Below are 24,880 nucleotides of genomic sequence, written 5' to 3' on the forward strand. Positions count from 1 at the left end.
CGAGTTAATTTAAAAATGTTATATTTTTTTCTAAGTTGTCTTAGTTTAAGTCGTGTCTTGTAGCGTTTTCATTTGTTGGTTGCTATGGTGATTTATTAAGGCCATTCACGATCTGGTGCATTGTCATGCAAATGCTTATGCATTGTCACCTCATATGCAGTTAATCGTGAGTTGTCTTATACACTGTTTCCTTTTAATTGAATACGGGCTCAGAGTGCTTTTTTTTAGTGAGGTATGCTAATAACGTAGACAACGACGGTTTAGTAGAGTATCACCCTATCTGGCTGCCGGTTCCGAAATGCTTTATTTCCGCATGTGTTTGCTGAAAACCCTATTTCAATCGAATATTTATTGGATATAGGCATAGTTAGGACGTTTTCGAAACAAATTCTGAGGTAAAATCAAACATTTTCTGACAGGGCATTTTTGAAAATTTTGCTAAGTCGTTTTCGTAACCGGAATCCGAGATAAGGTGATCTCCCTCCCTTTCAGTCGTCCATGTGTAACTTTTTACATGTATGTACATCCTTTTATAGATGCTCGAAACTTTGGCTAGCGATTTTGAAGATGGTTGCTTGCCATTTTTTTGGGACCGTGAACTCAATCTCCTAGATGCTTTAAGCGATGAAGAAATCGATGATTTCGCTTGGAAATTGAAACGTGCCTATCAAACGCTGAGGCAGTATAAAACAGAGCCAAATCTAACATTAAAGCGAGTCTTAACTCATTTTGAGGTTGGTACAGATGTTTAAATTAGCATATACAAATGCGTACATATACAGGGTGCCTTGAAATTGTACATGGAATCTTCACAAAATATTTAGGACGCCGTTTTGTAGTTGAATTAATTATAGCAATTTTTTCAGATTTTCTTCTGTTCGGTCATACAAGTTAACAGTACACTTCCCACAGTGCCCTTATGGCAATTATAAACAAATTAAACAAATATTCCATTTCTCAAGCCACTGGCATTTCATTAAATGTTTATAAACAAATTAAACAAATACTCCATTTCTCTCGCATTGGTTTTCATTAACAAATCCGATGTAATGCTTATATTGTAAATATTAAATTAAGTTATAAATAAGAGCAATTGCGGAAAAATAAAGTCAGTTTGGTTTTTGAGGTTGGTGTCAATGTAACATTAAGTAACTAACCATACAAAATTTCTTATTATTTTTTAAAAACACCTAAAGTAGGAGGTAGATAATTTACCTATGTACATACATAAATACCTTCACAAATATATTTTAGATAACGTGTAAGTTCAGGCGTAATGTGTAATATTGGTATATGTACTGTATGGAGTTTTAGAAAATGCGTAGTGTGTGGTATTACTTTGCTGTATTGAGTAATATAGAATGAGAGTGTAAGTGCAGTCACTACACTGTAGTGTAATGTGGAAGGTACGCGGGAAAGTTGATATGAGCGAAATACACAGCAAATCAAGGCAAAGACGTCTCTGAGCATAATTATTGTGCATGCAAGGGCAAGATAGGCATACACTGCTGTTATGTTGGAAATAAATAGCCAGAGATATTATGGCAAATGCGTAAACAATAATTGCACGAAGGAAAAAAAAGAGAGTAATTAAAACAAAAATTAAATTAAACAAAATAAAATTTAAATAAAATAAAATAAAATGAAGTGAAGTAAAATAAAATAAAATAAAGTAAAAAAAAAAATTTTATAAAAATAAATTACATTAAACTAAGCTAAATTAAATTAAGCTTAATAAAATAAAATTAATGTAAATTAAATCGATATTTAATCGGCCAGTTATCCGATATCGTAAGGATATACGTTTTTAGAAACTCATAGATTTGTTATCGGAGTGTTATAGAATTCCTCCACTTAGAGAGCTTTATTCGAGATTTAGGCATCTGATTGGATTTAACAAAATTTAATCTCCAAACGCAGAAGATTTAAGTTAAATCTTTAATCATTTGCACTTCGGCTGCTTAAGCTGAGATGCGCACCAGAATTTTATATTATCGAACAAAGTGGCAAGGTTTTAAACTCTAGTCAACTTTAACTGTAGTTTAAACTCGCACTGAAAAATCGGACCTAAGTGTTACATAAACAAGTGAATAATTAGTCAAGTATCAGTTCGCAATTTTTTAATCGGTGTTACAAAAAAGTGTGCTCGTAAATTTTACGTAGTCTTACTAATAACTTGTAAAATTTTGAACGTAAGTTTGACGTGGTCATGTTAATAAAAAGTAGTTCTATAGGTGGACGCCTTTTCGAGATATCGCCATAAAGGTGGACCAGGGGTGACTCTAGAATTTGTTTGTACGATATGGGTATCAAATGAAAGGTGTTAATGAATATTTTAAAAGGGCTTGGGCCTTAGTTCTATAGGTGGACGCCTTTTCGAGATATCGCCATAAAGGTGGACCAGGGGTGACTCTAGAATTTGTTTGTACGATATGGGTATCAAATGAAAGGTGTTAATGAGTATTTTAAAAGGGAGTGGGCCTTAGTTCTATAGGCGGACGGCTTTTCGAGATATCGCCATAAAGGTGGACCAGGGGTGACTCTAGAATTTGTTTGTACGATATGGGTATCAAATGAAAGGTGTTAATGAATATTTTAAAAGGGCTTGGGCCTTAGTTCTATAGGTGGACGCCTTTTCGAGATATCGCCATAAAGGTGGACCAGGGGTGACTCTAGAATTTGTTTGTAAGATATGGGTAGCAAAAGAAAGGTGTTAATGAGTTTTTTAAAATGGCGTTGGCCTCAGTTCTATAGGTGGACGCCTTTTCGAGATATCGCCATAAAGGTGGACCAGGGGTGACTCTAGAATTTGTTTGTACGATATGGGTATCAAATGAAAGGTGTTAATGAGTATTTTAAAAGGGAGTGGGCCTTAGTTCTATAGGTGGACGCCTTTTCGGAATATCGTTATAAAAGTGGACCAGGGGTGACTCTAGAATGCGTTTGTATAATATTGGTATCAAATGAAAGGTGTTAATGAGCATTTTAAAAGGGCGTGGGCCTTAGTTCTATAGGTGGACGCCTTTTCGAGATATCGCCATAAAGGTGGACCAGGGGTGACTCTAGAATTTGTACGATATGGGTATCAAATGAAAGGTGTTAATGAGTATTTTAAAAGGGAGTGGGCCTTAGTTCTATAGGCGGACGGCTTTTCGAGATATCGCCATAAAGGTGGACCAGGGGTAACTCTAGAATTTGTTTGTACGATATGGGTATCAAATGAAAGGTGTTAATGAGTATTTTAAAAGGGAGTGGGGCTTGGTTCTACAGGCGGACGGCTTTTCGAGATATCGCCATAAAGGTGGACCAGGGGTGACTCTAGAATTTGTACGATATGGGTATCAAAAGAAAGGTGTTAATGAGTTTTTTAAAAGGGCGTTGGCCTCAGTTCTATAGGTGGACGCCTTTTCGAGATATCGCCATAAAGGTGGACCAGGGGTGACTCTAGAATTTGTTTGTACGATATGGGTATCAAATGAAAGGTGTTAATGAGTATTTTAAAAGGGAGTGGGTCTTAGTTCTATAGGCGGACGGCTTTTCGAGATATCGCCATAAAGGCGGACCAAGGGTGACTCTAGAATTTGTTTGTACGACATGGGTATCAAATGAAAGGTGTTAATGAGTTTTAAAAGGGAGTGGGCCTTAGCTCTATAGGTGGACGCCTTTTCGGGATATCGTTATAAAGGCGGACCAGGGGTGACTCTAGAATGCGTTTGTACAATATGGGTGTCAAACGAAAGGTGTTAATGAGTGTTTTAAAAGGGAGTGGAACCTTAGTTCTATGGGCGGACGGCTTTTCGAGATATTGCCAAAAAGGTGGACCAGGGGTGACTCTAGAATTTGTTTGTACGATATGGGTATCAAATGAAAGGTGTTAATGAGTATTTTAAAAGGGAGTGGGCCTTAGTTCTATGGGGGGACGCCTTTTCGAGATATCGCCATAAAGGTGGACCAGGGGTGACTCTAGAATTTGTTTGTACGATATGGGTATCAAATGAAAGGTGTTAATGACTATTATAAAAGGGAGTGGGCCTTAGTTTTATAGGTGGACGCCTTTTCGAGATATCGCCATAAAGGTGGACCAGGGATGACTCTAGAATGCGTTTATACAATATGGGTATCAAACGAAAGGTGTTAATGAGTATTTTAAAAGGGAGTGGGCCTTAGTTCTATAGGTGGACGCCTTTTCGGGATATCGTTATAAAGGTGGACCAGGGTTGACTCTAGAATGCGTTTGTACATTAGGAGTATCAAACGAAAGGTGATAATGAGTATTTTAAAAAGGAGTGGGCCTTAGTTCTATAGGTGGACGCCTTTTCGATATATCGCCATAAAGGTGGACCAGGGGTGACTCTATAATGTGTTTGTACAATATGGGTGTCAAATTAAAGGTATTAATAAAAATTTTAAAAGGGAGTTGTGGTAGTTGTATATGTGAAGGCCTTTTCGAGATTTCGACCAAAATGTGGACCAGGGTGATCCAGAACATCATCTGTCGGGTACCGCTAATTTATTTATATATGTAATACCACGAACAGTATTCCTGCCATGATTCCAAGGGCTTTCGATATCGCCCTGCAGAACTTTTTCATTTTCTTCTACTTAATATGGTAGGTGTCACACCCATTTTACAAAGTATTTTTCTAAAGTCATATTTTGTGTCAATAAACCAATGCAATTACCATGTTTCATCCCTTTTTTCGTATTTGGTATAGAATTATGGCATTTTTTTCATTTTTCGTAATTTCCGAAATCGAAAAAGTGGGTGTGGTCATAGTCGGATTTCGGCCATTTTTTATACCAATACAAAGTGTGTTCAGATAATTATGTGAACTGAGTTTAGTAAAGATATATCGATTTTTGCTCAAGTTATCGTGTTAACGGCCGAGCGGAAGGACAGACGATCTACTGTGTGTAAAAACTGGGCGTGGCTTCAACCGTTTTCGCCCCTTTTTCACATAAAACAGTTATCGTCCTAGAATCTAAGCGCCAACCAAATTTCACAAGGATTGGTAAATATTTGTTCGACTTATGGCATTAAATGTATCCTAGACAAATCAAATGAAAAAGGGCGGAGCCACGCCCATTTTGAAATTTTCTTTTGTTTTTGTATTTTGTTGCACCATATCATTACTGGAGTTGAATGTTGACATAATTTACTTATATACTGTAAAGATATTAAATTTTTTGTAAAAATTTCACTTTAAAAAATTTTTTTTTTTTAAAGTGGGCGTGATCGCTCTACGATTTTGCTAATTTTTATTAAGCATACATATAGTAATACAAGTAACGTTCCTGCCAAATTTCATCATGATATCTTCAACGATTGCCAAATTACAGCTTGCAAAACTTCTAAATTACCTTCTTTTAAAAGTGGGCGGTGCCACGCCCATTGTCCAAAATTTTACTTATTTTCTGTTCTGCGTCATAAGTTCAACCCACCTACCAAGTTTCATCGCTTTATCCGTCTTTGGTAATGAATTATCGCACTTTTTCGATTTTTCGAAATTTTCGATATCGAAAAAGTGGGCTTGGTTATAGTCCGATATCGTTCATTTTAAATAGCGATCTGAGATGAGTGCCCAGGAACCTACATACCAAATTTCGTCAAGATACCTCAAAATTTACTCAAGTTATCGTGTTAACGGACGGGCGGACGGACATGGCTCAATCAAATTTTTTTTCGATACTGATGATTTTGATATATGGAAGTCTATATCTATCTCGATTCCTTTATAACTGTACAACCAACCGTTATCCAATCAAAGTTAATATACTCTGTGAGCTCTGCTCAACTGAGTATAAAAAAAAAAAAACAAAAAAAGGTGTCTAAGTTCGGGTGTAACCGAACATTTTATACTCAGCGAGAGCTTCAATCGTACATTTCATTGCAGATAAATTACTTTTCTACATAACACGTGGCACCGCCCGTTTAAAAAAAATGTCTCCCCTTTTCCTCTTACCGTAAAACTTGATAAATGAAATATCATTGATTCAAAACTATTTTTTGCTAAGTTATAGCTTATTATTCTAGTCTCTACAACCCTTTTAAAAAATCGTTTATATAAAAGTTGCCGTGGTCTTTAACCGATCTCTTCTTTTTGTAGAAATATTTACTGCTATATAAAAAATATTGGGTACACATATTCTTATTACGATATGTTCATTTTTCTTCGAGTTATGCCTCCCGAAACATAGAAAATTGCTTAGTCATAAAAGGGGTGGTGCCACACCCATTTTCTAAAATTTTAGTTTTTTCCAATTTAATGTTATAATTCAATTTAGAAAGTAAAATTCTATGGACCAAAGCTCTTTTTCGCCAATATATAGCTTATTATTTTCGTCTACGACCCTTTTAAAAATCTTTTATATAATAGTGGGCGTGGTCTTTAACCCTTTCGAACCTGTTGGTACACCGTATGTGCCACTAAATGTGTATATTGGACTAAATCCTCAAAATCACACTCAAACTGAATAAAAAATGTACCAAAGCAGGCTTTTTAGTTTGTCTAAAGGTACATATAAAAACGAAATCATTTTCTCCTGTGCAGTACGCTCAGTTTTGGGTTAAATAGTGAAAGATTTGAACACGTGTTTGGTTTTTGAATAAAAATCTTAAAAAAAAGTTGTAACTGCCAAACAATTTATTTTTATGGAAGATCTTTATTTTATTTACAAGCTTTAGCATATTTAGTAAAACATTTATATAGATTTGCTTGAGTTTGTGGAGTTTCAGTGAGCTGGTACTTACATATGTATATGTACCAGGGTGTCAATTCCGTAACTGTGAAAAACTGAAAAATGTACACTCATTGAAAACTCATTTGCACACACAATTTACACTTTAAATTTTCATGTGATTCTGTATATTATTGTGTACATTGTTTTGCTGAATGAGCGCTGAATGTAAAAGTCTTATGTCAGTGAGAGAAAATATTCATCAAACGCCATGAAAACAAAAAAGTCATTCCGCAACAGTGCGTATGAGTTTTGAATGTCAGAATAGTGTACACTGGCTGCCAAGAAAACTCACGAAGTTTTTATCAGTGAGTTTTTTTGTTGACAGTTTTGCTTTACAGAATCAGAATTTCAAAGTTTACACAATTTCTTGTGTACACTTTAAAACTCACAGTTAGCGAATAGGGCCCAGTAGTATTTTATACTGGTACATATACGTATCAACAGTGCCTCTCTTAAAAAAAAAGTATTCTCTCGTCTTTCTTTTATAAAGAAATACCATCTCGAAAAAACTGAGGTAAGACAAAATTACCGAGCTGCTGATTGATGAAATACTTGAACCAGATGACGATGATACAGGCACTGATTTTTTAAACGAAAATGATAATTATTTGCCAAAATTGTGTTGCACGGCGAAGAATCTGGTTCCCCTTCATCGTCCAATAGTGGGCTATCAGATTTTGAAAGCATTATAGCACCGAACGAATCCAATTTAGCACAAGACGATAATGAGAATTACATCTCAACAAACTTTAAGTTATCGTCATCGTCATCTCTTTGAGAAAATTCCATACCTATACATATTATAAGTGATTACCGTGGACGTAATATAAATCCGGAAATTCATCTCAATTCTTTGCCCTTTCAAAACATTATTGGTCAAAACATCCTTCAATAAGTAATGCTATTATCAAGACTGCAATATCTCGTGACCGCTATAAATTTTTGGCATTAAAATTATATTTTTCACTTTCTCAGAAACCAACTGATTGCAGTAAAACTTATTACATCGACGATGTTGTGAAGTATTTGAAAAGTACATTTCAAAAATACCGGCAGGATAAGGTTAGGCAGAGAAGAGATGAGTTAATGGCAAAGTTTAAAGGAAGATCATCCTTAAAACAATATATGCCACTCAAATCAGTAAAACGTGAAATAAAAATGTGGCTGCGATGTGACGGGATACATATATGATTTCAATACATATAACGGAAGAGAACAAAATCAATACGATGGAACTTTAGGCGAACGTGTGGTTAAAGCTTTAGTTAGTACAATTAAAGAAAAATAGAAAAAATGTACCACCAACAAACGAAAAATGGGAAAGAAATGAGTCCTCGTTCAGGGTCAGCACATCTGGTCATTAAAATCAGGTATTAAAGGTATTAAAACTGCAGCCGTACGCGGATCCCAATCACCAAGCCGTTTATCAAAGGGAGCTGGGCAACGTATCCTTGCATTTACCAATTCCTATTGAGACTCGAAGACGTTGCGCAAAGTGTGCGCAGGACAAAACACAAACCAGAACAAAAAAAATTTCACAGCAATGTGATATATCACTTTGCAAATGTGCTTCGCAAAATATCATACTCAATAATAAATTAGATTCATACATAATTTTCGAAATTTAAGAATTGTGTGTTTACTTTTTAAACATTTTTCTTGGAAGTAATATACTTTTTTGTAAAACTTTTATTTTTTCCAATAATTGAATATCCATCAATATGAAAATTTTTTATTATTATTGTACGTTAAGAACTGCTGGTACAAATGTTGTACCACAAAATAGTACTGGTGGTACAATGTTGTACCAGTCCCCCCCAGCTCCCCCAACATAAAAATTTGAAATTTTTGAATGGAAATAATCCAGTTATCTGTATGTTAATTATTTGAAACTAATTAAATTATATTTACTTAACAGACTGAATGCCGGTTCGAAAGGGTTAACCGATCTCGTCCATTTTTCCTAGAAATGTTTCCTGCTATAGGGAAAATTTGTGTACCCAATTTTATTACGATCCGTTAATTTTTCTTCGAGTTATGGCTCCCGAAACATAGAAAATTGCTTATTCATAAAAGGGGCGGTGCTACGCCCATTTTTTAAATTTGAAGCTCTTCCTATTTATTGTTATAAATCCACTTGGGAAATGAAATAAAATTAATAAATAAATGTAAGGCGCGATAACCTTCGAAGAGATCTAAGGCCGAGTTTCTCTTCCAATTTGCGTCGTGCTCCTATTGATTTTCCCTACAAATTGGCCGGACGGGACCTACATGATTTATGCCGACTCCGAACGGCATCTGCCAGGCAGATGAGTTTTCACTGAGAGCTTTTCATGGCAGAAATACACCCGGAGCGCTTGCCAAACACTGCCGAGGGGCGACCCCACTTAGACAAATTTTCTTCTAATTGAAAAACCTTATTTCTAAAATTTTGATGTTGCTTTGCCCGGGGTGTGAACCCAGATGTGGTAGGCGGAGCACGTTACCATCACACCACGGGGGAAATGCAATACCATTGATATAAAGCTCTTTTTTGCAAAGATATATCTTATTTTATTCGTCCACGAACCTTTTAAAAATCTTTTATATAAAAGTGAGCGTGGTCCTTAACCGATTTCGTTAATTTTTCTTCAAAGCATTCCTTATAGTAAAGGCAACCTCTGCCAAATTTTGTTACGATAGGTTTAACGATTTTTGATTTATGATTAATAATATTTGTAAAATTGATTTTATCACAAGTGGGTGGTGCCACGCCCATTTAAAAAAATTTCCAAATTTTTATCAAGAGTCTCAATATCAGTCCACATGTCAAATTTCAACGTTCTAGGTGTATTATCAGGTTTTTTGTTTTCCAAAATTTTATATATATAAAAAGTGGGCGTGGTTATCATCCGATTTCGCTCATTTACCAATCTATTCTGGGTCCGGATAAGCTAGTGTACCAAATTTGGTGTAGATATCTCAATATTTACTCAAGTTATCATGCTAACGGACGGACGGACATGGCTCGAATCAAATTTTTTTTGTCGACACTGATGATTTTGATATATCTCGACTCCCTTATACCTATACAACCAACCGCTATCCAATCAAAGTTATATACTCTGTGTGCAAAGCACGCTGAGTATAAAAATGGGAAACTGAGGTCATTGGCATGCGGGTAGAAAAATAGAGGCTCTTTTGAACAATATTGACAGCGATGAAAGTTTTACTGATGACATAATTGAGGAGGAAGTAAATTTTTTAAGGGAATTGATGAAAATTGCGGAGTCCGCCCAGAATGCGGCCTCTGAGAAAAAATAAGTAAACCTCCCCAGCAAAAAAAAAAATCGATCACCATCAAAAGAACAAGTAGAATTAAACGAAAATAAAGATGTATTCAATGCTCATACGCTGTTAGGAAAGAATGGTCATGTTTAGAGTAGTAATCCGGTGCATCGTATCAACTATAGATATGAATGTTGTCTATATTCGGCGTGTGGAGTGAGCATCAAATTAAAATATGTCAATAGTGTATGAACAATTTCCCATAAATTGTTCTATAACCTAGTTTAAGAAGCAAAAAACTTTGTATTTTCATTCAATAAAATCAAAATTTACGTGTATTACTAACATGGTAGGTTAAAACTGTCTTACCCTTCTAGGGTTAAGGTAGGAGCAGTTTCATGGATGACAGATGTTTTTTTGAAGATTTTCAAGCTAAGATTTTTATTGCCAAACGTGAGTAAAATAAAAAATGTATGAACGTTCAGATATGTTTTTGCTTAATAGGAAATGTGAAAATATTTATATGTATGTATTTAGTTCGAAAATATAAAATTTTTTTGTGGCTGAAAAACTTCACAAAAATTGAAACTGTGCCACTTCATATAGTTTTTTCAATGCGAAAAAATAAAACTACAGTGGATATAACCTGCATCATATCAGATTTAAAAAATCTCTACAGTTAAATCTCTAGGTGGAGCTATGCTATTGAAACGAATTTTGGGAAATTCGGCTTATTTGAAACCTACTAACGTTCGAATCGCTGAACTGTCGAATATATAACTCCAATATTCTGTATTGCAAATTGGGAGTAGTACAATTATACTTCACAATTATACTGCACTTCGCAACTAATAGCGTGTTTAAATAAAACTGATCTCTTATTACTAAGCTTGCGATGCTTTTATACTCTTTTGCTTTGTCCTCATATTTCTCCAAAGGTCTAGACGTTTCACCTTCTACAACTCTTGTAGCTCATGCTTGATTACCAGCTATATACGTGTATATTTGTAGTTTATAGCCATATGCTTGTGTATGTATGTGTGAGTAACTAATTCGGCTGATGACTACATGTGTGTGTGTGAGAGATATCTCTTCGTCGCCTTCTACATAAGTGTTGCTAGCTTTAATGTGGGCATGTATATAAGAGTGGCTGCTTCATGTTTTTCTTGTTGCGTAATTATTTACTAACAGCCTAGTGATGTCAACATTCGCCACACTATTATCACTTTTTATCAGCGAGCTATCGAAAAGTTATCGATTTTATTATAAAAATGTATCGATGAGATGATGATTTTCTATCGGAGTGCTAACAATTTGTTATCGGCATGTTATCGATTAGTAAACGTCAACTCATCGCTTTGTTGTGAATCACACACCTTCAAAACTTTAATATAAAATCGATGGCACACGTATTAACCTTCGATAGCAAGCCATTAAGAAAACCAATAACACAATGACAAGCTGATAACAAATCGAAATCACAAAAATAAATCGCTATCAATAAAAAACCGATAATAAAACAAAAGCTTGTCATCCCGATATGAAGCGGACGAAGCTTTTACCAAAAAGCCCCAAGATTTTTTTTTCAAATTCAAACGTGTTTGGGTTTCATAAAAATATGAACTTTTAATTGCGTTTTAAATTGAAACCATGCGGTTTAAAATTTAACCAACCGTATTTTCTCCATTTAGAACAAAAACAAGTTTTGAATCGAAACTTGCTGGTATTCAAATATATTCCGCATTGTACTACATGTATAACAACTTAGGACTAGCGATTTTATAGTCTTATTTATTTCTTTATTTACTTACAATCTAAGAAAACTAAGCTTTTGGACAAAGTCTACTTAAAAAAGTTGTTAAATATAATAATTGTGTTATGACTGACATATAGTTGCTGTTGCGATGAGCAAATCAAATATGTATTGAAATTGATAATCCCTTATTGTCATTTTCGTGTTGAATTCGGTATTTTCATCGTCGTTTTCGATAACTATTGACGATTATCGACACATGTTTGTTATTGGCAAAGCAAATTTGCTGTCGTCGTCGCCCTCACACGACGAAATTTTTGTCGACGCTGTTTTTACTGACGACAGAAGGAATATTTGTAACTAAAACATTTCTTTTTTAATTAATTAAATATACAAACATGTAATAAATAAAAAAAAATAAATGTAAGGCGCGATAACCTCCGAAGAGATCTTAGGCCGAGAGTCTCTTCCAATTTGCGTCGTGCTCCTCTTGATTTTCCCTACAAATTGGCCAGACATGTTTTATGTCAACTCCGAACGGCATCTGCAAGGCCATCACACCACAGTGGTCGCCAAACATATAATATGCAGCGTTTTTTTAGATATTAAAAATGAAAATAACGAGTGCGCAACAATTCGAGGTTCTTGTACCTGAGCTAGAAAAAATCGAAGTTAATTCAGATTTTTTTCTATTGAGTCTAAGCTCCTCTTTATTATTTTCGTCACTGGAGTTCGCACTACTTTCATAATAAAACATTTTTGTAAAATCTTGAAATTAAATATTTAAACAAATCTCAAATCACGAAAAAAGATACAGAAATAGTAAGGAAAATCGAACAGCTGATTCAGAAATGGCAGAGATGGTATATCTTCCTTTCCTTTTATCGATAAATTGGCGTCGTCGTCTCAACAAGCTTAGCCAATACAGATTTGGTGTCGAAGTGACGACGACGTCGATACGATGTGACGCCGACTGAAAAACGACGACGATGTCGACGACAATGTCAATTAGGGTGAATGTTTAATAATCTTGAATTGCATACTTTTTTACTCATTTAGCTTTATTATTTAAGCAAGCACATAATTCAATCGCAAGAGGTTTGCTCGTCTGACAATTACATACATTTTGCTCCCAAATCGAAATGACATCTGGTAATTGTGCTGTTTCTTTGCGTTTTTCGAAAAATATTTGTAGTAGAAGTTGGAAGCAATCACTATAAATACCCGATAAGTACTAAACTGCATAATTCCTTAGAATTTTTAATTCTATGATGAAGTTATGTACTATGCCTTGATCTATTACATAGGTAATTTTATGAAAAGTACAGACACCAAGGAATCGTGCACTTTCGTAAACCCATGAACATACGAAACCTAAACCAATTCAAAATTTATCGTTCAATGTCAAAAACTCGACTATAAATCGATTCACGTAAAAATGTCGATTAGTAAATAATGGAAATGCCAAAACGAAAAGTACTCATTCAGCATGTTAACTTATTCATTCTGTATGCTCGGAACATTCGTCTCCATTTAAGAATTTGTGGAATCTTTTTTATTTGGAGTATAAACGAACGTGTTCCGAATATGTATTCTAAATTAACGGTTTATTCGAAACACTTACGAATACTTAAAGGGAAAAGAGCTTTCCAAAATTACAGAATAAAAAGGTAAATATTCCCTGTGTAGCAGGACCACACAAAAGCTTAACTCTTCTGTCAAAGTCGAGGTCGGAATATAAAGTTCTAAGACAATAATCCATCTTTTTTATTTTTGTTTTGTCAGTTCATTGCGGCTGCTGAGTAGAGTACCACTTCGTCACGAGTATCGAAGTCGTCCTATCTCAAAATATTTTTCGAATATTTCCCATTTCAAGATTTGTGACAAAAACGCCGTATATCAGAATTAGGTTGAAGTAGTCTCATCTCAGAACGCTTTTCAATAACTCTTATGTCAAAATGGATTGAACTTATGCTCAGATAGAGTTTTTGAAACAAATTTTGAGATAGTGTCTTTTTGAAAAAATCCTGACCTACGGCATTATTCAAACAAAATCTGAAAGAATGACGAAACTAACATAACTCTATAAATTCACGAAATATTAAGTAGAAAATGAATTATTTCCTCCCAAAACCTGTTGGCATTTACAAATTTATTATCACTAAATATACTACTAAAGGTACGATTCTACTACAAATTTCGCTGAAGGGAATTCCTTACTTCGCAAAAGCAACCCGTACAGATTTTTAAATTTGGGAGTGTCAAAGCTCTGTCATCATGAGAGAACAAACCTATAGTAATTGAATCAACCCTAACTAGATTTTTTTTTATATTTAAAAAAGGAAAAGAATATCACAAATACAAAGCAGTTTCTGGTAGAATTGTCAGTGTGGCTTTAAAAACTAGTAGAAACTACTATTTTAATTCTGGTACAGAACTACGTCGTTTAACCTTTCGTGTTCTTGCCGGGTTTCTTTTAGTAAGAAAATGTCAAAATCGTGTGCGGATCGGTTGTGTAGATTGCATTTGCAGGCCGAATGCGCCCAAATAAGTCATTTCGAAAATGCGTTGCACCTAACAAAATACGTAACTATTTTTTACATTGACAATCAATTCCGAAACACCAAGCAAAACCGACTAGATTTTTCAATCTAGGCGACCGCCGTGGTGTGGTGGTAGCGTGCTCCGCCTACCACACTGAGGATCCTGGGTTCACGCCCCGGGCAAATCAACACCAAAATTTTAGAAACAAGTTTTTTCAATTAGAAGAAAGTTTTTCTAAGCGGAGTCACCCCTCGGCAGTGATTTGGCAAGTACTTCGAATGTATTTCTGCCATGAAAAGCTTCTCTCCTATTCGGAGTCGGCATAAAACATATAGGTCTTGTCACGCCAATTTGTAGTAAAAATTAAAAGGAGCACGTCGCAAATTGGAAGAGAAGCTCGGCCTCTCTTCGGAGGTTTATTATATTTAGTTAATTAAGAATTTGTATTTCGTATGGAAGATTGCGTTCAATAAGGGCTTTAATGTAGAAAACTTGACTAATTATTTCATTAAGCCTCTGTGTGAAATTGGTATTATTTGTTAATTTTTTTCAGTTAGTTTAAAATCAAAACCGAGAATCTTTAGTAAACGCCAAGGTTTAGAAAGTGTTACAAAATAGTTTGAAACGTTGCTTGTTTTTATAAATCCAAAATGGAACGCTCTTCAACAGGACTATGAGGCAAAGCTTTTTTTGACCCAAACAAATCTGAGGGTGGTGTTTTTCCAACTATTTCTGAGATACGATCCTTTCCAGGCACACCTTTATATGTACGACAGTATGCATGTGCAATTTTATAATTAACATAGTACTACAATTGTGATTTCTTTTTCTTTAGCTACCTTAAAGTGGATGGGATGGAATATGGAACCATTAATTGAGTTTCTTCACGCCTTCTACAAAAAATACTTTTAATAATATTTAAGTCATATTTTATTATAGCCATGTAACATTTTATGGTAAAAAAATATATGTGCACACTTATTTATATTTCATGAATACGTAAATATATATTCAATAAAACTCATAAATAAATGGCAAGCTCAATAAAATTAATTCATATTGAGTAAATATTGACTGAATGGTATTTCAAATTATATCAGCTGCCAGTTCGAAAACGTTCTATATAAGCCCATTTTTCAAAACGCCTTATTTCAGATTATGATACAAAAAACAAGGTAGTTACACTTTGACATAAACTGTGCTAGTTGTCAGAAATACAATTCGTTAAATTCTAAAAAAGCATTGCCACCTCAAAGAAATTATCACTTTTTTTCGACGTTGTGGCAGTGCACTGCCCTCAAGTGACCCGATGAAACCAGGCTAATCCTGTTAATTTTTTATTATACCTTTCATGAACATGAAATGGTATATTAACTTTGGTCCGATGTTTATAACGTTGAGAAATATAGAAGATAGACTCACCATTAAGTATACCGAATTGATCAGGGCGACGAACTGAGTTGATATAGCCATGTCCGTCCGTCCGCCTGTCTGTTTGAACGCAAACTAGTCCCTCAAATTTTGAAATATCTCAGTGAAATTTGGCACAAGGATGTATTTTTGTATTATATTACACATTTGTCGGATCCGGTAGGATCGGAGCACCATAACATATATCTCCCATACAACCGATCGTTCAGATAAGACAATTTTGGTCATTCCTGCCGCAATTTAGAAAGTATAAGCGTGAAACTCGATGATATATATTCTAATATATCATAGAAGATATCCTGAAAAAATCACTTTGATCGAAGCTATATATAGTTATATCCCATACAACCGATCGTTCAGATAGAAAGATTTTTGGCGATTTCTCCCTTTATTAGAAAGCATAAACGTTGAACTCGGTGATATATATTTTAATATATTATAGAAGATTTTCTGAAGAAATCACTTAGATCGGAGCTATATATAGTATATATCCCATACAACCGATCGTTCAGATAGAAAGATTTTTGGCATTTTCTGCCTTAATTTCCAATATAAAAACGTTAAACTTGGTGATATTTATTCTAATCATAGAAGATTTCATGAAAAAATCATTTCGATCGGAGCTATTTATAATATATATCCCATACAACCGATCGTTCAGATAGAAAGGTTTTTGGCCATTTCTCCCTTAATTTCCAATATAAAAGCGTTAAACTTGGTGATATTTATTCCAATATGTCATAGATTTCCTGAAAAAATGACTTTGATCGGAGCTATATGTATATAGTATATACCTATCCCATACAACCGATCGTTCAGATAGAAAGGTTTTTAGCCATTTCTCCCTTAATTTCCAATATAAACCCAAAAATTTTGATCAAAAAATATTTAAATATCATACCCCAAGATGATTAAAAACGTTCAAATTTAAAAGCATTTTCTGTTCGAAAATTAACGTATCGTCGGGAGAAAAATGTACCATAAATGTGATTATTCTTGAATAATCATTTATGATTCCTATTTCGAAACGCTTTTTATTCATATTTGATATTATTGTAAAATTGAGCTTTAATAGTTTTAGAGTAATATTTGACTGCTTTTCACAGTATTTTTTTGATCTTATTCGTGAATATATTTCAATCGTTTTGGTTGAGATTTTTGAATCATTTTTGAATGCCATTTTAATGCATTTATTCTTCATATCTCATTCAAAATAGGATACTACTTAATAATCTTATTTCATCAGGGGAAGAAAGCATGCGAAAGTGAGCTATTCGAACCACAGCTAACTCGCAAACAAACTTGACGGATATACACCTGCGACTACAACATCCAACATCAGCATTATCGTCTGCATCTTAAAATACGGATACGATACGGGTTGTTGAAGCCGTATCCAGGTATGTCAAGATCGTTTCACTTACCTGGGGTTCAAATAGCTCACAACCTATGTATTGTCCAATCATTATATTTCTGGTAAGCTGAAGTTGAGAAACGGTTTGGGAAATCTTCGTTCACGAGCAGCATTACATTATTTTTGTCATGAATATCTTTTACATAAATAACACAATTTTTATATATTTTTTCTTAGCTTCATGATTGAAAAAATATGTGTATGTGAAAAAAATAAAATTTTTAATGAAAAGTAAAATTTCAACAAGTATAAAATTCATTATTCATATTCATATTATAATGAAAAATGATTATAAATTTTTGAACAGCTAAAGTAAACACATTTGATTCAAATATGATTCCAAAATGTGATTGAAAAACTATATTCAGTTTTTGATCATCAAAGGTAAGCATATTTGATTATTCTTTTTGTTGGTTTTTATGAAATATTAAAATTTAGTCATTAAAGGCCATCAAAAATGATTCCAAAAAGTGATCGAAAATGCTTTTTAGTTTTTCATCATCAAAAGTATTCATATTTGATTAATTCTTTTGTTCAATTGTATGATAACTCATTATTTAGTCAGAAATAGTAAACAAATTGTATTGATATGTGGGGAAATTCAAAATTGAATCACCTAAATGCTGAGTGGGACATGAAAGGAAAGATAATTATAAGTAGTAGTACAAAAGGAAAATAAACAGCTACATGATACTACTGATATATATATATATATATATATTGTAAGCCTATCCATAAAAGCTAATTTGTAATTTATTCTAGTATCGTGATCAAATACACGGCCAGTCTACATATTATTATCAGAAAAATAGTTATAGATAACATTCTTATAGTTGCTCCTACTTATACTATTTCTTATAGCATTGGGAATAGAATTCCAGGTACGTAGTGTTCACGAAGAATAGTCTAGTCGACGCAACAGATTTAAATGTGGGTACTATAAGGTCGTTTGAACGAGCGGATCTTGTGAAAGAAAGCTTATTATAAAGATATAAGGGCGTCTTAGTGAGCATGAGTCGGAAAAGGAAAATGCAGCTCCTGGCTTTGAGATAGTCGGATATTTGACATCCCAGAAGGCTAGATTTCCAACGGGATATGTGTTCGAACTTCGAAAGTCCACGTCTAACCGAGAAGCTGAGTGCGAGTCTAGCTTAATATATATCAACTCGGAAGATGTAAAATAAGGCAAAATTAATTGGACAGCCAATTTATGGCGGATGTTACGAGGAGTAAACATCGCCGATAGCCTCAGATTTCGCTGTGCGCCATACACCCTTCCTATAGCCTGGTTACCGTGGTCAACACAAGTCAAACTGGAGTTGACTACAAAGCCAAGGTTTGTAATTTTACTCACCAGTTTAATTTGGTCGGTACCAATACAAATCGGTCGAATACCCGTCTCAGCCAACTTTTTCTTTGATATAGGTAAGACGCAAGTTTTATTTGCGTTAAGACGGAGCCCGTTGTGATTAGCCCAATGGAAAATTTCTGAGATGTCAGCGGTACGTTTCGAACGGAGATCATCAACGTCATCAATACGGCTAGAAAGGTAAAGCTGAACATCGTCTGCATAAGCGTGCATAGTAACAAATTTACAGACTGTAAAAATATCATTGATAAATAAGCTAAACAGCAACGGCCCAAGAATTAGCCCCTGAGGCACACCGCAGACTACTGCACTAAGTCGTGACATCTGGGACCCAATAATTACCCGTTGGTATCGGTTGGCTAAATAACTTTTAATTAACGCTAATGAATTGTAACTAAAACCAAAGTAGGACTAAAGCTTAGCGCAGAGCAAATCTTGGTCAACTGAGTAAAATGCCTTGGAAAAGTCAAGCACACACAGCAACGTTGGTAAGTTTTCATCGAAGTGACTACGAATATCGTCGAGGATCTTAAGCATAGCTGTTGCACATCCATGATTAGACCTAAATCCAGACTGCAAAGGTGACAGAAGTTGATGTCTCTGCACGTGGTTTGAGATTTGTTCGGCTATTAATGCCTCAAATGCTTTGGACAGGGCAGGTAGTATGCTAATAGGACGGAACTCAGAAGGAGTGTCGGCATACTTCTTCTTTGCAATGGGTCGAACTGATGCAATCTTCCATTGATTAGGGAAGCAAGACGAAGTAATGCAGTGATTCACAATATGAGTTACGGCTCCAATGATGAATGGTAACACCATTTTTATAAATCTTATGGGAATCCCATCCACACCAGTAGCATTCGATTTAATTTTTGATATACACTTTATGACGTCCAAGTCCGATACAGCTTCAAATTCAAACGTATTACTGGAATAACAGGCGTTATCGGGGGGAATAAACGCACGGTGAGCGCCGGGTGTAGGGCGGATAACAAAGGCTTCATTAAGCAGGTCAGGATCTAGTGTGTAAGCTTCATCATTGTCTATATATATATTCTATATTCTAATATATCATAGAAGATTTCCTGTAAAAATCATTTCGATCGGAGCTATATATAATATTGTAACGAATATTAGCAGCACTAAGGGATACTATCATCTATAAGCCGATGCTAAGCAGTGACTTGATGCACATCAATAATTCAATCATTATGTCTACACATATGTACGTACACGCAGCGGAGAAGAGACGCACAAACACATGCATATATCTTATCTGAGGTGCTTACAAGAGAGGGCAATAATTTGTGCAAGTATTACTCACGCGCATATGAGAAGCTATAAACGTAGTTGTGGCTGGTGATTTTGTAGCTGATAACTAACTAGTAAGTTCTGGAATGGAAAAGCCTAGAAGTATGCAACGAGGAAATCAGACAGTATAAAAGGCGACAACAGTAGAGGCGCGAGAATCAGTTTTGATTAAGCACGCTATCTGTCGAGCAATAGAAGTGTTATTTTGAAAGTAGTCTAATAAAGGCCATTTTACATTATTGAAAAGTGGAGTTATTTATTCAACAGTTTAGTGATTCGAACGTTTACAGAAGGTTGCAAATAAGAGGAATTGCAGTAAATTCGTTGCAATATATATCCCATACAACCGATCGTTCAGATAAGGGTGTTTTTTGCCATTTTTTATTTTATATTTATGTTAAAAATCGTTTAGGTATGTACATCTGTTCACTTTATATTTCTTATCTTATACATGCGATTATTTGGAGATTACGAACGGGATAAGATTATTATTGTTTAGCCCCATTCATGAAAGGTATGAAGTCTTCGGCACAGCCGAAGACAACAGTCCCGTCCTTACTTGTTTTTTTATTCTAATTGTTATTTATGTTTTATTTATCATATATATTATTTCTAATTGCTGTCTTTATATACGGGTCCCTTTTTCGCTCTTATTTGGAATCCAAATCTTAATAAAGTTTTGGTTGTTAAGATGGAGATTAGGGCTATTAACGAGCATTGGAAAATTTTGGTCGTGGTGTTTTATTTTATTAAAATAATTTGCTAAAAATAAACGATTGTGAGCACACAAAGAAATATATTTGTACTATGGAACTATTGTGAATATTTGCACTGCATTACCAGCAGTTGCTCTCATACGCCAGATGGCAACGCAAGCTGTAAGTTTTAATTGATTGATAGAACAGCTGATTTCTGTTGATATTTGATAACAGACTTTTAGACTGGTTGCGCACGGGTACGGCTCGTAATTTATAATTTTTATTGTTACCGAGTCTTTGAGAGGCAGTGGCTTCCTAAGCGCTGAGATCTAAAAGTGCTCAGATACAGAGAAACTCATCAACTGAAAAATATAGATTCACAAATACAATAGATTAAAAGTATACATATAATTTTTTAATTATTCAGCCCTATTCTGCATTTCGACTTGGATTGGAATTTTTTCGATTTGGCAATTTTGGTAATCTGTGTTCCAATCTCTTTCGATCCAACTTCGAATCGTCCGGTTTTGTGTATTCTGCATTTCGATCGTATTTCCGTTTTTCTAAGTTGCAAATTAGGTGGCGGAAAAATATTTTCTTTTTATTTTTTTATTAATTTATAACAGAATTTAACAAAAATGTAAGTAAAACTTGTTAAGAAACGTAGAAGGCTTGATGATGATTGTTTTTTATATGTTTCCACGTCAAAAACAACATGTCGATGTCGAAGTCCTTGAACGTATTTGCCCCGCAAAAGTATCTAACACATACTTGAAAGCATCCTTATTAAGACGAAAGTTTTTTTTTGAACCTAAATATGATAATAAGTCATTAAACTTTACCACTTTTAAGTTCAATTTCTAACAATTCGTCACTCATCTCAAATGGATTACACAAATCTCGCAATATTTACCTTTCCATTCTCGCGTGGCCATTTTCGTATCCGTTGCTTTCCAACTCCACAAATAATGCCGCGGCTATTGATTTCATTATAATAGACAGCGATAATTTGTGTCTGTTCGTTGGGTCCAGTTATATGGAAAAGCAAGCTGGCGGTGTAGAGGAATGTGAAGCGAAAACGTAAACAATCCTTGCGGAAAGAATAAATAAATCTTTATAACGAATTTTAGGCCAGTGCAATGAAATTTGCACCCATAAAATTCAGAAAATGTCAACTATATTGGTGCAGGAATCCGTTTTAACAAAACATGGTGGCCACGGAAGGGAATTGGCCAAAAGAACGACAAAAACACACTTACAATTATGAAAGCACTTCACTCAAAAAAATATAACACTGCGGCAATATATTCTATTGCTTTTTTTTTGTACAAAATGGCGTGGATAATAAAATATAAACGTTTTTTTAGTGTGTTTTACAAATTTTCTTTATTTATTTTGTTCCAATGTTCACACATTCCGTACAAACAGCTGATTTCGAAAAATCATTCGCTCTTCGTCTTCTCGTTACGACTCCGTCGTAATGCAGAATACCTAACTTCGATTAAAGATGGAGTCATTGGTGCCGTTTGTCGTATCGCTGTAGTCGTATCCCTAACGTAATCAGATGTTTATCGTTACGACGGTAAAGCGCCAAATACACTACACGAACATTTCCGCAATCTTGTTCGCTGCTTTGGCCATACACCATATGAACTTTTGGCCGAACATTTAAAAATTTTTTATTTTCCATTTTACTTTTCCGCGCACGTCTGTTCCGTTCAGAAATTACTACGATTATGAGCTATTTCGCCATACACGCACGAACATTTGCGCGAACTGGCAAACACCACCATACACGACAGAAAAGGTCGCAGAAACATGACATAACGGGAATGTTCGTGTCGTGTATTTGGCGCTTAAACCAAAACCGAATTGGTTGGCTACGATACGGTTACGACCTTAAGCGCCAAATACACGACACGAAAATTTCCGCGAACATTCCGCAATCTTGTTCGCAGCTTTGGCCATACACCATACGAACTTTTGGCCGAACATTAGAAATTTTTTATTGTCCATTTTACTTTTCCGCGCACGTCTGTTCCGTTCAGAAATTACTACGATTATGAGCTATTTCGCCATACACGCACGAACAGTTCGCGCAAATGTTCGCCAAAAATTAAAATATTTTGATTTTTAGCGAACATTTGCGCGAATTGGCAAACACCACCATACACGACAGAAAAGGTCGCATAAACATGACATAACGGGAATGTTCGGGCAAATGTTCGTGTCGTGTATTTGGCGCTTTAGCGGCACCAATAATCGATTGCATTAATTCTCATAAGGTTGGTCGAATCAGCTGTTACCGATACGGTTACCGATAAAGCACCAATGTCTCCAGCTTTAAGCGGAGCGTAGAACGGGAACGTAATCGAAATGCAGAATAGGGGTGATTAAGAGAAGATAATGAAGGGGGAGTATTGTAGGGCTTATAATTTTACTGTATTTATTTAAACTTGTTAAAATTTAAAAAATAGATTTAAGTTGTTTTTGAATTGTTGCATCAAACAAAGAAAATTTTTGATTATTAATATTAATATTTTTCGTATTGTAATAAATGGATTAAATTTTTATAAAATCTAAAAATACAAAATTAGCATATATAAATAAGTACCCCACAGATAGAACCGTGTTTTTTTCATAGTAAATAGTTAGTCCGAAACATCAATTATTCTCGAGTGAGTTATAATCTTCACACAAACATAGAAAAGGTTCGTTTAGTTGGAAATTGCTTTTGCATTGTTTAAGAATTATAGGTTGATAATGCCTTGAAACTCGGCATGGAACATTCAAGTTTACTTCGTTCAAAAGAAATGGTCTTGAAATCGATCCATTTAATAGTTTAGCCATAAATAGTACACCTAGCATTTCTCTACGACAAGCAAGGGTAGGAAGTTTTAAGCGATTAGTGTAATGAGGAAGATTATACAAGGAGTCCCATTGAATATTTCTCAAGGCGAACAGTAAAAACTGTTTTTGAATTGATTCTAGCATATCCACATGAACTTGATAACGCGGATTCCAAATTATTGATCCATATTCTAATATCGGCCTCACCAATGATGTAAAAAGGGCTTTTGTAACGTAAGGATCACCCAACTCTTTTGCCCATCTTTTCACAAATGCTAAAACTCCTCGTTTTATTGACTGTGGATTTAATATACGGGTTGAAACTATGTTTTGAAATTTTTTTACTTTTTATGGGGTATTTTTATTCAAATATTATTCACAGGATAAATATTTACAGAGCTGTTAATATGTGTGAAATGATTACAATAAAACTAGAATGTCGCATCCAAATACTAAAGCAAAATCTGTATACAAATTTAAGGAAAGTAATACTGCTTCCCTGCCTTTGGAAGTTTGGAAAACTCCCTTTTTATTAGACCTGTTCAATTTGAATTGAAGCATTAGTAATCAATTAATTAAATGCCTGTTTTAATTGCTAATGATTGTTTCAATTGTTTTACGAAAAATCCAATTACTAATTGGTTCCTTAATCATTACGTAATCATCAAAACGTTTTTAAAGAAAATAAAAGAGGAAACGAGTTACCATTTCCATTAGTAATCATTATTTAACAGGTCTAATTTATATATTTCAAGTGGGTGAACTTGTTCAGCCTAATCAAGTTAACTTAATTCTTTCATTTGACATCTGTCCATAGAAATTCCCGCATCTATTAGCGTCACAGTCAGCAACTGCTTCGTCCCTCCGTACGTCTTCGTATGGACAACCAGAGTTGCAGCATTTTACTTCTTTTAGAATTTCAGAGTAAAACGGGAGTCTCTGTATTACCACACTTTAGCTTATCAATCACCTCGTAGCAGCAGCACTTTTTGCTGCGAGTATGCCACCGTTACTTCGAAAGGCAGCCCAGTGAGTTGAAGGATCTGTTGTCTCTCTGTCTAAGCCTGTATAGTTGGGCTATGCCCTAACATCAGTGACAGGCTGCCTGTCCTAGCAATGGCTTAAAAAATCCAATAGTTGAAAAGCAACGGATGTGTGTTTGCGGTGGACCAAGTTCGGAGCAACCTTTATATTGAACTGAATACGAACGAGCAAGATACATATTCTATTAGTTCTGGTATGTACTTGGACAGGTGTAGCGTTCAATACCTGCCTAGAACAGCTTGTTGAACGTCAAAAAATATACCAGAAAATTTAAAGCAAGAAACAACCCTACAAGAATACTGACTATCATATGACTATCATCTGATTGTCAGCAATGTCAACCTAACGATCAGCGCCTCATACAAACTTTCTATCATAAACTTAAGGGGACTTGCGCAAATGTGATGTAAACAACTGTGTACGTGTGAGTTTTTGTCTCCTTCTTATACACCAACATG

General features: G+C 34.9%; 1 protein-coding gene and 1 long non-coding RNA gene across 7 annotated transcripts in view; one reads left to right on the forward strand and one right to left on the reverse strand.

Annotated features, from left to right (window-relative positions):
• The window catches only part of LOC137245498 (cyclic GMP-AMP synthase-like receptor), a 134,148-nt gene extending 118,794 nt beyond the window's left edge, over positions 1–15,354 (forward strand). For 4 of the 6 annotated variants that reach the window (XM_067776280.1, XM_067776283.1, XM_067776279.1 and 1 more), the window contains 2 exons: positions 537–734; positions 15,141–15,354. In XM_067776280.1, coding sequence (XP_067632381.1) covers positions 537–734; positions 15,141–15,149 — 207 coding nt within the window. In that variant the 3' untranslated portion in view covers positions 15,150–15,354. The remainder of the gene's footprint in view (positions 1–536; positions 735–15,140) is intronic. The other 2 variants (XR_010951334.1, XM_067776281.1) reach the window with 1 other exon arrangement.
• LOC137245503 (uncharacterized) overlaps positions 1–24,880 on the reverse strand; it is a 359,413-nt gene that overhangs the window by 100,976 nt on the left and 233,557 nt on the right. The window lies entirely within an intron of this gene.

This window comes from Eurosta solidaginis, chromosome 3 (assembly GCF_040869045.1).
Source record: "Eurosta solidaginis isolate ZX-2024a chromosome 3, ASM4086904v1, whole genome shotgun sequence".
Classification (NCBI taxonomy): domain Eukaryota; kingdom Metazoa; phylum Arthropoda; class Insecta; order Diptera; family Tephritidae; genus Eurosta; species Eurosta solidaginis.